Here is a 13,816-nt window from a genome sequence, read left to right on the forward strand (position 1 = left end):
GCCAAGTTTGACCGAGCGAAACGGTTTGAAGAGGTTAGGCCATACCCTGGCTCCTGAGCTGCCTATATATCCCTTGTTTCATAGGAATCAGGCCATATGTAGTTCCGGATTCACATGCGGAGTATACCGATGAAGACATTTCAAGAACGGACACGATATCTAGGGCTGGGTGAGTGGATAGTTTACGAGAATGGTTAGGTTTGTTATGGCTGATGGAACTGGAGAGGGATCACTCCTGGTGGGATAGTCGTCGCTCGCCAGCTTACCTGCAAATAGAAACAATAAAAGCGTATACTGTGCATAAATTTAAACATGATGCAAATTCCCGTTGAACCATGAAAGTTGTCTTCGGACGATGGGAATGATGTCCTTAGACCATGATGTCCTGGGCTATGAAGCGTATGATAAGGGATTCATAGGCCATGAAATGATGTTCTTGGGCTATGAGGATGGTGCCTCCGAACCATGACGCCTTTGAATAATGATATGCAAAAGATTGAAAGAGATCCTCAGGCCATGACATGGTGTTCTCGGGCTATGAAGATGGTGCCTCCGAACGATGATGCCTTTGGATGAGTTGGCGATATTTCAGCCCATGAAGGATGCAATAGTATGATGCGGACAAGACAAAGCTTAGTCTTGCGAATTGAAGGGCAGATCTTAGTCCATAAGAGGAGCGAGATAAATAGTGCTTGGGGTAGTGCTTAGTTTCGAAGAAAATTGGAGACCGAGCTTAGCCTCGAAAGGCAAAAAAGTTGCCTTATGCAAAGATGTGAATGCAGGTGGAGGTAGAGCTTAACCTCGGAAGGCAAAATGGTAGCGTTATGCATATTGGAAGGCAGAATAGTAGCCTTATGCAATGCAAATGCGAATGGAGACATCGTTTAGTCTCAGAAGGAAGAATGGTACCCTTATGCAAGAATGCAGATGGAGACAGCGTTTAGTCTCGGAAGGCAGAATGGTAGCCTTATGCAATGAAGATGCAGATGGAGACAGCGTTTAGTCTCGGAAGGTAGAATGGTAGCCTTATGCAAATTGGAAGGCAGATTGGTAGCCTTATGCAATGCAGATGGAGACATCGTTTAGTCTCGAAAGGCAGAATGGTAGCCTTATGCAAATTGGAAGGCAGAATGGTAGCCTTATGAAATGCAGATGTAGACAGTGTTTAATATTAGAAAGCAGAATAGTAGACTTATGTAAGAAATAAAATAACAAATGACAATAGAGTTTTCTTAGTTGATAGCAGATTGTGACGTTGTGATAACTGGGAGCATCGTGACATATGGGATATCACTAGTGTGTGCTGATAGCAAATACTGGCAAGTACAACGGTTCGGAGAGTCGTATTCTAGAACAATGTTTGTCCCCTAGCGTACAGTATGTTTAAGGGATTACGCAATCCTAGTGCCTTCATTCAAAGAAAAATCGTGAGTTTTGTAAGGGGGAAGGTTAGTTCGTATCCCTTCTGGCTTTGCTTGACTCGTTCGGCTTTGATCTGGTGATACCGTCTGTATTATTGGGGTAGCGTTGCTAAACAAAGCAGTTTCAATAATATACATGCATGATTTTGTAAAAGTATGAGGCTTTTAGATGAACCGACGACTGTGATGTAGTTCAGGACATTGCAACCTCTCTTGTTACGGAATTTTGAGGGTCCTTCTCAAAATTCTGCCCCAGTTTGATGGGTTGACGTTTCTGACTGTTGCTCGTGCGGCGATCGGCTGAAATTACTTTGGAACTTTGAGGGTCCTACTCAAGATTCTGCCCCAGTTTTCAATTGCGGAGGGGGGGGGAATGAAATTTTTATTGTATTATGACCGAACCCATAGGGCTACCTACGTATCCCCTCTTAAACATGAATCTGGTCAGGCGTGTTCAATTTACACCATATAAGAAAAGCATAAAGATTATACATAGTAACACTTGACTGCATCTGAATTGATCAGCTTTGGCCAGACTTCTCCATCCATTTCTGGAAGTATGAGGGCTCCTCCTGTCAAATCTGGTGAACCATGTATGGACCTTGCTAGTTGGGAGAGAACTTCCCTTTGGCTTCATCTTGATGCGGGAAAATTTTCTTTAACACCAGCTGCCCCGGTGTGAACTGTCTTGGCTTGACTCTTTTGTTGAAGGCTCTGGACATTCTATTCTGATAGAGTTGACCATGGCAGACTGCATTCATTCTCTTTCTGTCTATAAGGGCTAGTTGCTCATAACGACTTTTTACCTACTCTGCATCGTCGAGCTCAGCTTATTGTATGATCCTTAGGGAAGGAATTTCTACCTCAGCGGGAATGACAGCCTCTGTACAGTAAACCAGCATGAAGGGGGTTGCCCCGGTTGATGTGCGGACCGTGGTACGATACCCAAGAAGAGAAAATGATAACTTCTCGTGCCATTTTCTATGATTCCTTATCATTTTCCTCAATATCTTCTTGATATTCTTGTTGGCGGCTTCTATAGCTCCATTCATCTGAGGCATGTAGGCTGTGGAATTCTTGTGTTTGATCTTGAAAGTTTCGCACATAGATTTCATCAAATAGCTGTTGAGGTTGAAGCCATTATTTGTAATGATTGACTCTGGAATCCCAAATCGACAAACAATACGGCCGCGGACAAAGTCTGCCATGACTTTCTTAGTCACTACTTTGTAAGATGCTGCTTTGACCTATTTGGTGAAATAGTCGATGGCTACTAGGATAAACTTGTGTCCGTTGGAAGTAGCAGGCTGGATTTGTCCAATAACATCCACCCCCCAAGCGACGAACAACCACGATGAGCTTGTTGTGTTAAGCTCGCTTGGAGGTAATTTTATCATGCCTGCATGTATCTGACAATGGTGGCATTGTCGGACATACTGGATGCAGTCCGTTTCCATAGTCATCCAAAAGTAACCAGTCCGAAGTATCTTCTTTACTAAGAGTAAACCATTCATATGTGGACCGCAGGTCCCAGCATGAATTTCCTCTAGTAGCCTGGATGCTTCCTTTGCATCGACAAATCTTAATAATCCTAAATTGGAAGTCCTCCTATACAGGATTCCTTCGCTGTGAAAGAAGTTGTTGGACAATCTCCTAAGTGTGCATTTCTGAGTAGGATTAGCAAGCTTCGGGTACTCTCTTTTTGCCAAATATTCCTTGATATCATGAAACCAAGGCTTTCCGTCTGCTTCCTCTTCAACATGGGCACAATAAGCTGGCTGATTATGGATTTTCACTCGAATAGGATCAATGAAATTCTTGTCGGGATGTTGTATCATAGATAATAGGATAGCTAATACATCGGCAAACTCATTCTGGATTCTTGGAACATGCTGGAATTCCGTCTTCGTGAACCTCTTTCTCAATTCCTATACTTGATGTAGATACGGGAGTATCTTGGAGTACTTGGTTGTCCATTCTCCTCGTACCTGATGTATAAGCAAGTCTGAATCTCCAATCACTAGTAGCTCTTGAACGTTCATGTCAATGGCCATTTTGAGTCCTAAGATGTAGGCTTCATACTCGTCCATATTTTTGGTGCAGGGGAACCTGAGTTTGGCAGACACCGGATAATGCTGACTAGTTTCTGATATTAGGACTGCTCCTATGCCAACTCTTTTGAAGTTTTCTACTCCATCGAAGAACATTCTCCAACCGTCATAGGATTTTGCAATGTCTTCTCCTACTTCATCATGAAAATACATTTTTAAGGGTTCGTATCCTCCATCCACGGGGTTTTCGGCAAGGCGGTCTGCCAGTGCCTGTCCCTTGACCGCTTTGTGAGTTATGTAAACAATGTCAAACTCACTCAACAGAATTTTCCACTTGGTTAGCTTGCCAGTGGCATGGGCTTATGAAAGATGTACTTCAAAGGATCCATCCTCAATATGAGATATGTAGTATAGGCGCAGAAGTAATGTCTCAGCTTCTGAGCTACCCAAGTCAAAGCACAACATGTGCGTTACAATAGAGAATACCGGGCCTTGTAGGGGGGTGAAATTCTTACTGAGATAATAAATGGCTTGTTCCTTCCTCCCTGTTTCATCATGCTGCCCCAGAACGTAGCTGAAAACTCCATCCAACACTGCAAGGTAGAGTAATAAGGGTCTACCTGGCTCGGGCAGGACTAAGACTAGTGGCATTGACAAATACTCTTTGATTTTGTTGAAGGCCTTTTAGCAGTCATCGGTCCATTTGGTGGCAGTGTCCTTCTTCAACATCTTAAAGATTGGCTCACAGATAACTGTAGACTGTGCTATGAATCGGCTGATGTAGTTAAGCATTCCCAAGAAACTCATCACATCCTTCTTGTTCTTTGGCTGTGGTAGTTCTTGAATGGATTCGACTTTCGATGGATCCAGTTCTATTCCTTGGTGGCTCACAATAAACCCAAGAAATTTCCCAGCAGGAACCCCAAATACGCATTTTGCAGGGTTTAGTTTCAAGTTGTATCTCCGCAGTTTATTGAAGAACTTCCTCAGATCTTCTATGTGGTCAGTGGCCTTCTTGGATTTGATAATAACATTATCCACATATACCTCTATCTCCTTGTATATCATATCATGGAAGATGGTAGACATGGCCCTCATGTAGGTGGCCCCTGTATTCTTCAGGCCGAATGGCATCATCTTGTAACAGTACACTCCCCACGACGTAATGAAAGCTGTCTTCTCAGCATCTTCCTCATCCATCCAGATCTGATGATAATCAGCGAAGCAATCTACGAATGACTGTAGCTCATGCTTGATGCAATTGTCAATCAGGATGTGTATATTTGACAAAGGGAAGTCATCTTTCGGACTGGCCCTGTTGAGATCTCGGTAGTCGACACAGACTCTGACCTTCCCATCCTTCTTTGGCACTAGCACAATGTTGGCTAACCATGTCAGGTATTCTACTTCCCTAAGAACCTTAGCGTTGATCTTCTTGGTGACTTCTTCCTTGATTTTCAAACTCATATCAGGCTTGACCTTTCTGAGTTTTTGCTTTACCAGTGGACACATTAGATCGGTTGGAAGTTTGTAAGCCATAATAGACGTACTCAGATCAGTCATGTCATCATATGACCAGGCAAATATGTCATCATACTCTTTAGAAATTCTGTGTATTCTCCCTTCTCTGATGGTGATAGGTGAATGCTGATTCGTATTTCCTTGATGTTTTCTACATCTCCCAAGTTGACAATCTCGTTTTGTCCAGGTTGGACTTAGGTCTGTTCTCAAAATTCTCAACTTCTTTGACAATCTCGTCAGGTATGTCATCTTCCCCTGAATCAATGTCCGTTTGTTGTGTTGTCTCATTGCATGTCACAGTCATTGGTTCATCAGGACAAGTAATAGTAATGTTGTATTGGTAAAGCAAGGAGAGAAAACGATAGCAATAAATATTAATTCATAAGAAAAATCAAAAATGCTTTTGATAAATTGAATAACTGTTTTGAACATCGAAGATCTTATTGCGGGAATTGAAAAATGCGAAAAAAAAATCATTTAGTAAAAACAATGAATAATACTTGGTATAGTCTTGCTACCCCGAGGCTCATCGGGCTTTGGTTGTCCTGATGGTCCAATTGTTGAGATGCACCCCTCTGCTCATAGCCTATATGGAAGGGCCTTCCTCCCCCCTCCTCCTCGAGAATAACACAACAGTCCATATCACTGTCCTCTAGAAACAAGTTCCTCACTGCTGCAAGTGCTTCTTCTTCATCTGACCCATAAATAATGTCGGCCTGTTGGAAGGTCTGTTCTAGATGCGGTATTGGATGCTCTAGTGGATAGTAAGGACCACGCCATGGTGGCGACCAGTTACTGAATTCTTCCCAGGTGTATTCATATCCCAAGCCTAAGTTAGTGCCATGTTTCTCGAGTTTTATAGGTTTAGAGATTCCTTGGAGGTTCTTGCTGAGCCCTTTGCCAGGTTCATACCCGCTCCAACTTAGTATACTCTTGATTTTTCTATCCTACCATTTGTCTTTGTCAATAGCATTGACTCTCTCAATATGGTGGTAAGTTTCTCCACTCGCTCCTTCTTCCCTGGATTGCCGGAATGGTCTGGCGACTGTATATAGGGTTGTTACCGTCGCCGTGAATGGTCACTTCCTAGTGATTCCATTTGAACTTTACTGCATGATGTAGCATTGATGATACGGCCCCAGCAGCATAAATCCATGGCCGTTCCAGCAGCAAGTTGTAAGATGCTGGTACATCTATCACCTGGAAATCAACCTCGAACCAGGTTGGTCTCATCTGCAGGCATAGACTAATCTCACCAATGGTGGACCTCTGAGAACCATTCAAAGCTTTCATATCGATTGCTCCATTCTTTATCTCATGTAGCCCTTTACCCAACCTCTTGAGTGTTACCAGCGAACAAATGTTAAGACTGGAACCTCCATCAATCAGGATTCTGGTGATGAAATAATCTTTGTATTGCACGGTGATGTGCAGTGCTTTGTTCTGCCCCAGCCCTTCAAGTGGCAGCTCGTCCTCATGAAAGGTGATCTTATGGCTTTCCAGCACTTGTCCTACCATATTATCCACTTCCCCACTAGTGATGTTACTTGGTACGTACGCTTCATTTAGCACCTTTAACAAAGCATTATTGTGTGTCTCAGAATTTTACAGCAATGGGAGAATGGATATTTGTGCTGGCACCTTGTTTAACTGGTCGATGACCGAATATTCCTTGCCCTATATTTTCCTCCAAAGGTCGTCCGGACCTGTCTCAATAAGGGGCAGCCGGTTGGAGGCCTGCTTGCTTGATTCATCTAAATTTTTAGGGGTATAGACTCTACCAGTTCTTGTCATACCCTGTGTTGCGACAGTTTCTTCAATCCTGGCCTTGCCTTTCCTTCTCACCTCAGTTGTATAGTCCCAGGGTACAACATTTGTATAGAATGGTAGCATGGTTGACATCGCCACTGGTACTGATGCGACTATCCTTACTTCGAATGGAACATACGCCTTGGGTGGCAAGACTACAACCTCAAATGGTGCACGTGCATTTTTCGGAGACACGAATTCAACTTCAATTGGTACCGGTGTCTTTGCGGATGGTGCTGCTTCAAACTCAAGAGGTATAGACATATTCACCTAGCATCCTCAAACGGTTGGATCTGGACTATGATTGGATTAAGAGTAATTGTTGGTTTCTTTGTGTTATCACCTTTTGCGATCAACCCAATTGATCCCTCGGGATCCCAGTCATCTTCTATTTCAATCATGTGGATACCTCCACCCTTATGGTCTGGTAGAGGGTTGTTGTAGATGTTTGGAGCGGGCTCCTTTGCCACAATGATCTTGTTATCAATCAAGGACTGTATCTTGTCTTTCAAGGAGCAGCATTTATCGATGGTGTGCCCTTTCATGCCGGAGGGGTATGCACAAGATTTATTGGGGTTAACCCACTGAGAAGGATTCTCAGGGGTTGTATCTGGGATGGGGGTGACATAACCAACAACTTTGAGCCTCTCATACAACTGGTCAATGGGTTCAGCGATGGTTGTATATTGTTTTGGAGGTCTGCAATCGAAATTAGGTCGGGGTCTAGGGAAATTTTGGCGTGCAGGGGGTGATTGATAATGGGATGGTTGAGCATTATAGGTTTGGTAGACATGAGCGGGTTGGGAGTATCTGGGTGAAGTAGGTTGATATGTAGGAGGTGGAGATGACTGATAAGTTGGTGGCGGAGCTTGGTATGAGGGTGAGGGTGCTTGGTAATTTGGGGTTGGATGGTATGTGAGTGGAGGTATTGGGTAAGCTTGGTATTTAAGGGGAGACTTGATCCTTTGTGCAACCATCTCGGCCCCTACGTCCCTTTTCTTGGACACACCATCGGACTGTAAAGCCTTATTTGTAGCTTGCAAGTCCTTGAAATTTGTAACCATACACTTTTAATACCTTCTTCAATTCTCTCACCTAATTTGATAATGTCGGAGAACTTGTGGTTCTCAATCATCATCATCTGTTCACAGTACTGCGGGTCTTGAGCCCGAACAAAGAACTTGTTCATTTGCTCCTCTTCTAAGGCAGGTCTGACCTTAGTAGCTTCGGACCTCCAACGAGTAGCATACTCGCAAACGTCTCAGTGGGCTTCTTCTTCAAATTCTGGATATAGAACACGTCTGGTGCGTTTTCTGTATTAAACCTGAATCTGTCCATAAAGTCAGATGCCATGCCTACCCAGCTTGACCACTTCTTGGGATATTGGACGATGTACCAAGATAATGCATCTCCTTTCAAACTCCTCATGAACAACTTCATGCGGATCCTTTCATCCTTCCCTACTCCAACCAGCTTGTCACAATATGTCCTCAGATGGACCCTTGGATCACCCCTACCATCAAACATTTTGAACTTAGGAGGTTTGTACCCCTCAGGCAGGTCGACATCAGGCTGCAAAGGTCCTCGTAGTTCAGCCCCTCAATTCCTTTGCTTCCCTCAACGCCTTGAATCCGGATGGTCAATTTCTTAAGTTCCTCGGCCAAGTTCCTGATAAGCAGATCCTTTTCATCGGACTCAAGTGTGCCTGAGATAGGTTGGGTGGAGTGTGGCATAGTCTCCGCATAGATAGAAGTATTATGGTGGCCTGGTGTATGGGTGCGAAAATGGTTCTTTGTGGAGTTCTGAGGTTCTGGGATGAGTAGTGGAGCATTGTTTGGGGTAGGGAAAGTGTTACATTTGTTCTTTGGTGGATCAGTGTGATGGTGAGGCGCGGGATGATTCTGCTGTTTTGGGATATGTGAGGAGGTGTAGGGTTTTGAGTGTTGGGGAAGTTGATATGTGGGGTTTTGAGGGAAAATGATAGGTTTTCCAGATTTCAAACCTGATCGAGCTCTTCCTGGAATTTCAATAGTTTCTGTTCAAGTTGTGACAGATTCTCGTTAGGAACCCGAATACCCTGGCCATCAGTGGCCTCTACCCGTTCAGTTGTGTCGCTTAAATCTTACAGTTTGTCTTTGTTCTTGCCTTTAATAGGACTAAGAGGAGGAGTGGGTGGAGGGCCCCTAGATCTTGCAAAATAAGATGATGATGCCAGAGTGCACGAACTAACCTTTGGGGAGGGGGAATAATAAAACAAAAATAAAAACAAAAGGTAATCAAGTCAGTGAGGATTATAAAAGTATTGCAATATTTAAACACATAGTGCGGGAATGTAAAACGTGTCCTAATTTGGAACCTCTTTGTGCCCGAGGTAGGCCTAGCGACAAAAAGATTTATAGAACTTTTAATGCTAAATTCCTCATTTTATTGTTAAAGATAGGCGAATCCCGAAACAACACTAAATAAGCAAGAAATAAAAGTCACTAATGGCCATTGGCCTTGTTACATTCATAAAGCGAAAAAGTAAATTTCTATCTATTTGGTCCCAGAAGGACCTTTCTCAGTTTGAATGCTCTCGTTGATCAAATTCTCCAGCTCGCGTAGGTTCACTAGTAAAAATGCCTTTGCCAGGTGTTCTCCTTCGTTTCCCTCAGCATTCTGGCAGTCGGCGACTCTCTTCCTCACTTTTCCTTCCAATTCCAGTAGACTGTATTCTAGATATTCCAACTTTTCGCTAGCTTTGGCGGCCCTCTCTTTCCACTCATTGATTTGGTCATTTGATGGAAGACTCATCCACCAGTCTAGTAAGAGTGAGGGTGTGCTAACCATACCGAACCTGGTCTTCATTTTCTGCAAGACAAACAAGGTTAGGCACTTACCCCCACCAGACTCGACTATTTAATATCAACAATTAGAATGAAGCATTTAGTTCTCCAAATAAATGCACAGAACGTGATGATGTCCGTTTGGGTTTAGAGAAACCTAATGGACTTTGGACAAGGATATCTTAAAGGATCATTATGTGGACAACATAACTGACCCGGCTAGGTTTGACCATGATACATGCACAATTTAAAGTGAGTAAGGTTTCTATGGGGTTTTAGACTGGTACCCTTGAGCGGACAACTCAAGGGGGAAGGCACAGAACTGTCGACTGCATTATTGATCGACTAATTTTACCGCAAAAAAGCCTTTCTGAATTTAGGGGTAATGATATAGAGAGGGCGCAACCGCTCATCAAGCGTTGCTATAGTATTTGTTTGGCACGATTGGAGTATGATGTTGAGCATGATTATGCAATAATTAAAAGCATGTTGACATGTATTTGCACATTAAGAAAGCGATAAATACAGCAGTTTCATAATTTAAAATAGTTTAAAGGAAGGAAACAAGAAAGATATGTAAGTTTTGCTTTTGAAGAAGAAATTAAATGCTTAAATAAATTAAACAAGTAATTGCACATAGGAAGGGGTACTAATTCACAAAAACGGTATGAAATGGTAAAAGCCTAAATATCCCCAGCAGAGTCGCCATGCTGTCGCGCCCCCTTTTTCCTTCACGAAATCGGGTTTATGACATTTTGGTTGGGACAACTCTTTACTTTTGGGAAAAGGGTTTGTATTTTGAAAAGTCACCACCTAACGATTTAAGGTGCGTTAGGACACCTATAGGGTTCATTTATAACTACGTTTGGTAACCAGAGACAGGGTAAGAGCTTGAAATTATCCCAAGGGGGATGTGTTAGGCACCCCTCAGGATCCACTAGTGTGGTTCCAGGCTAAACAGTTTTTGTGAATTTGTACAATTAGAAAATAAACAAGTATGACTCAAATAGTAGGGGATTTAAGTTTAAGATTACAGATGTTTGAAAAGCAATTAATGAAAAGCAAGAGTTTAAAGGAATTACAATCTAATCACATTTGTGAATGTAAAGCGGGGTGTCCTAGGTTTGTTTATAATATGGATCAAATCAGTGCAATACCCGGTATAACACTTCTCAAAGAGAGGCTACACGTGGTATTAACGCACCGGTCATCATGTCCATATCTACCCTTTCCCGCCCCGTGAAGGTAATTAAAGCGAGGGTTGCTCTCGACCCCTATTGTATGTTGTTACCTGTCCCTTCCTATCAGTCCCGGAGGAATTTAGGACTCCTATCCTATAAAAGGAGGTTCTAGGCAGACCCTCAAGTTTAAAGGCAAAATACTAAGGCGACATACAATAAACAGGTAGGACTTCAAGTAAGGGAAGCATGGAAAACAAAAATGAAAGGCTCAGATATACCTCCACACACAGTACACATAAACAACATGACTCATACACAATTACGGTCTGAATTCAGATCCTAAACAAGGTATCTAAGTGATAACAACAGAACTAGGTTTATTACATGACTCGGAAAAGAAGTCTGAATCAGGCTTGCCTACTGATTTTTAACACGTTGACAGTCAAACACTAATCATAAAGACGGTTCTGGTTTTATTTAAGTTTACTACCTAAGGCTTGCCTAGGCATAACATAATATGCAACAGTCACCAGGATTATTGAAAACTGTTAAAAATTATTTTACCTAAAGGCATGATGTTCTAAATGTTGCAAAGACATGCATGATTATGACCAGTTTTGCTTAAATAGGATAATCAAACACGACACTGTTTTATGTCCTTTTTTCATGCATTAGTAGTTTAACTAGGTGTAGCTGAGGGAGATCCTAAAAATAGGGTATCTAACGTGCACATATGAAAATTGCAGAATATGCATAATTCCTAGAGCATGGTTTCTAAGTGCAGGAGCAACAGTTTCATATTAATGTTGTTATTTAGCCTAAAGCAGGATTTCTAAGTGATAAAGTTATGCCAAATGAGATGCTGAAACAATAAACCTAAGAACATGGTATCTAATGCATGACATGCTTTGAATGGGTTGATCTTACACATGGATTCTAATGCACACATAGGAAATGCAAACTTAAGACATGGTATCTACCCATTGATGTTGATAGAATGTATAACTGCCCTCCCCTTTTTGACTAGGTAGTCCCAATACATGTTTACAACAGATTATTACAGACCGACATTGAAATAAATTACATAAGTAGAAATGAAAAATAAGAGATTACACTATAGAGAGTCTGAGTCGGACTTCCTCCCTGAGTTATGTAATAAATCACCACAAGTGCCAAGATTGTTTCATAGCCCTTCTCATATCTGGGTACGTTAGAGTTCCATAAGGACCTCAAGGGATCCCGGGCAATGCTCACACCCAGATATCATAGCCAAAGACAAGGTAAGTGCAGTGTGGAAAGACCAACTTTTATGTGTCCAAGTTTAGAGGGAGCTCAAGGGTCCCAAGGCAAGGCTCACACAAAAGGTGCAGAACTTAGTGGTCTAATAGTAGAGTGAGAGTGCTTAGCATAGTTTTGAAAATGTTGAATTGGAAAACAATTTTGAAATAGCATGTTTGGAATAAGTTTGCAAAACAACAGAAGGGTTGCTTAGGGAAAAACAATTTTTAAAGGAGAAGGGAATAGAAGCAACAACAACTTGGAACAAGCCAGCAGACCCAGAACAAGTTCAAAGAATAGTATCATTTCAACATTCACAAACAGGGAAGTAAGGGGTTGGGGACACAGAGAGCCCAAATCAGAAACGCGTAAACATGGATGAGAAGATAAGCATATAGACCAGCAGGTACAAAGAACAAGTAGCAACCGATTGGCCTCCAGGACACAAAACTACTACTTCAAAGTGTTAACAAGGGAATCATGCTCAAAATTAGAATAGTAATAAGACATAGGGACAGGGTATGGGAGTAGTCATGTTGAGGACAGGGATCTATTACACATAATTAGTCATGCTGCTTAGTGTTAATCAGGTACATTAGAAATCTATGATACTAACATGGCATACTAGTTGAGGGAAATAAACAAGAACTCAAGTAGACATGCTGGCCGAGTATCAAACAAGACAAGTGATACCCAGACATGCTGAGTACACACTTGAACAAGAGAGGGCAAACTTAAGCATGATGCATAAAGCAGTAAATAAGAAGAGCAATTAAATACATAAGCTATTAAGTTAGTGCAGAAGGAGACATGGATTAACAGACATGGAACACATAGAGTTGAGTTTCAGAATTGAACTAGGAACATACCAGTTAAGGAAGCAAAATGCAGAAAGTAAAGCAAGTAAAGTTCCACAGTCTAGCCTTATATTTCAGCCGGCTAGAAAAGCAGTTAGCACAAGTAGCAGAGAGAGAGAGAGAGAGAGAAGAGAGAATTTTATGTATGTGTGTGTTCTTTTGAACTAATTGTTCATGTCTAAGACTGTAGAAGAGTGTCATTTATATAGTAGTTGAGAGCAGAGTAAAATAAGGTAAAGAATCAATCATCCAGTAATTAGGAAAAATTACATAATTAATCATGTACAAAATCAGCAAGGTTCTCTTCTAGTAAAGGGGTAACCAGTTAATGATAAAGAGCGAGGCATATAATTAAGGAAAGAAAATAAAATACTTAAGTACTGGGTGGGTAATTAAGGGTAAATGAACAAAAGTTCAATTAAGGGAACAATCAATAAGAATCAGCAAGTACCACAATTAATCGTAAATACGACAAGAAATAATCAAAGGTCGTAGAAATAGGAAAATAACTGGAAATCAGTATATAGGTATTACCATACCAAATTAGTGAATAAGGATTCACAATAATACTAATTTAGGGAAAATGATATAGGTTTTTAATGAATAAGCAACTAAACCAAGTGTAAATGTAAACAATCGAATCTGAAACCCTAATAGAGGCATACTAGGGTAAAATCACAAGATATTCTAATTAAACGAAGAAGTAATCATGTAAATCAAAGCCTAGAACATTGGCCTATATCAAATAACACCGACAAGTGCAGAATCCAAACAAAGTGTCAAAAATTGGGGGTTTTAGCATAGGCTAGTTAGGGCTAAGGAAGAACTCAACAAAATCAATCAAACACATAGACACAGGGGACTAAACACTTA

At 41.6% G+C, this 13,816-nt stretch overlaps 1 protein-coding gene across 1 annotated transcript; it reads right to left on the minus strand.

Annotated features, from left to right (window-relative positions):
* Window positions 1-262: 262 nt before the first annotated feature.
* On the minus strand, window positions 263-3,685 carry LOC138879753 (uncharacterized). The gene is made up of 3 exons (XM_070159385.1): window positions 3,443-3,685; window positions 3,036-3,349; window positions 263-266 (listed from the first exon to the last, which is right to left on the minus strand). The coding sequence occupies exons 1-3, from the start codon at window positions 3,683-3,685 to the stop codon at window positions 263-265; spliced, it is 561 nt and encodes a 186-aa protein (XP_070015486.1).
* Between the last annotated feature and the right edge of the window lie 10,131 nt (window positions 3,686-13,816).

Source organism: Nicotiana sylvestris, chromosome 10 (genome assembly GCF_000393655.2).
Source record: "Nicotiana sylvestris chromosome 10, ASM39365v2, whole genome shotgun sequence".
In the NCBI taxonomy this organism is placed as follows: domain Eukaryota; kingdom Viridiplantae; phylum Streptophyta; class Magnoliopsida; order Solanales; family Solanaceae; genus Nicotiana; species Nicotiana sylvestris.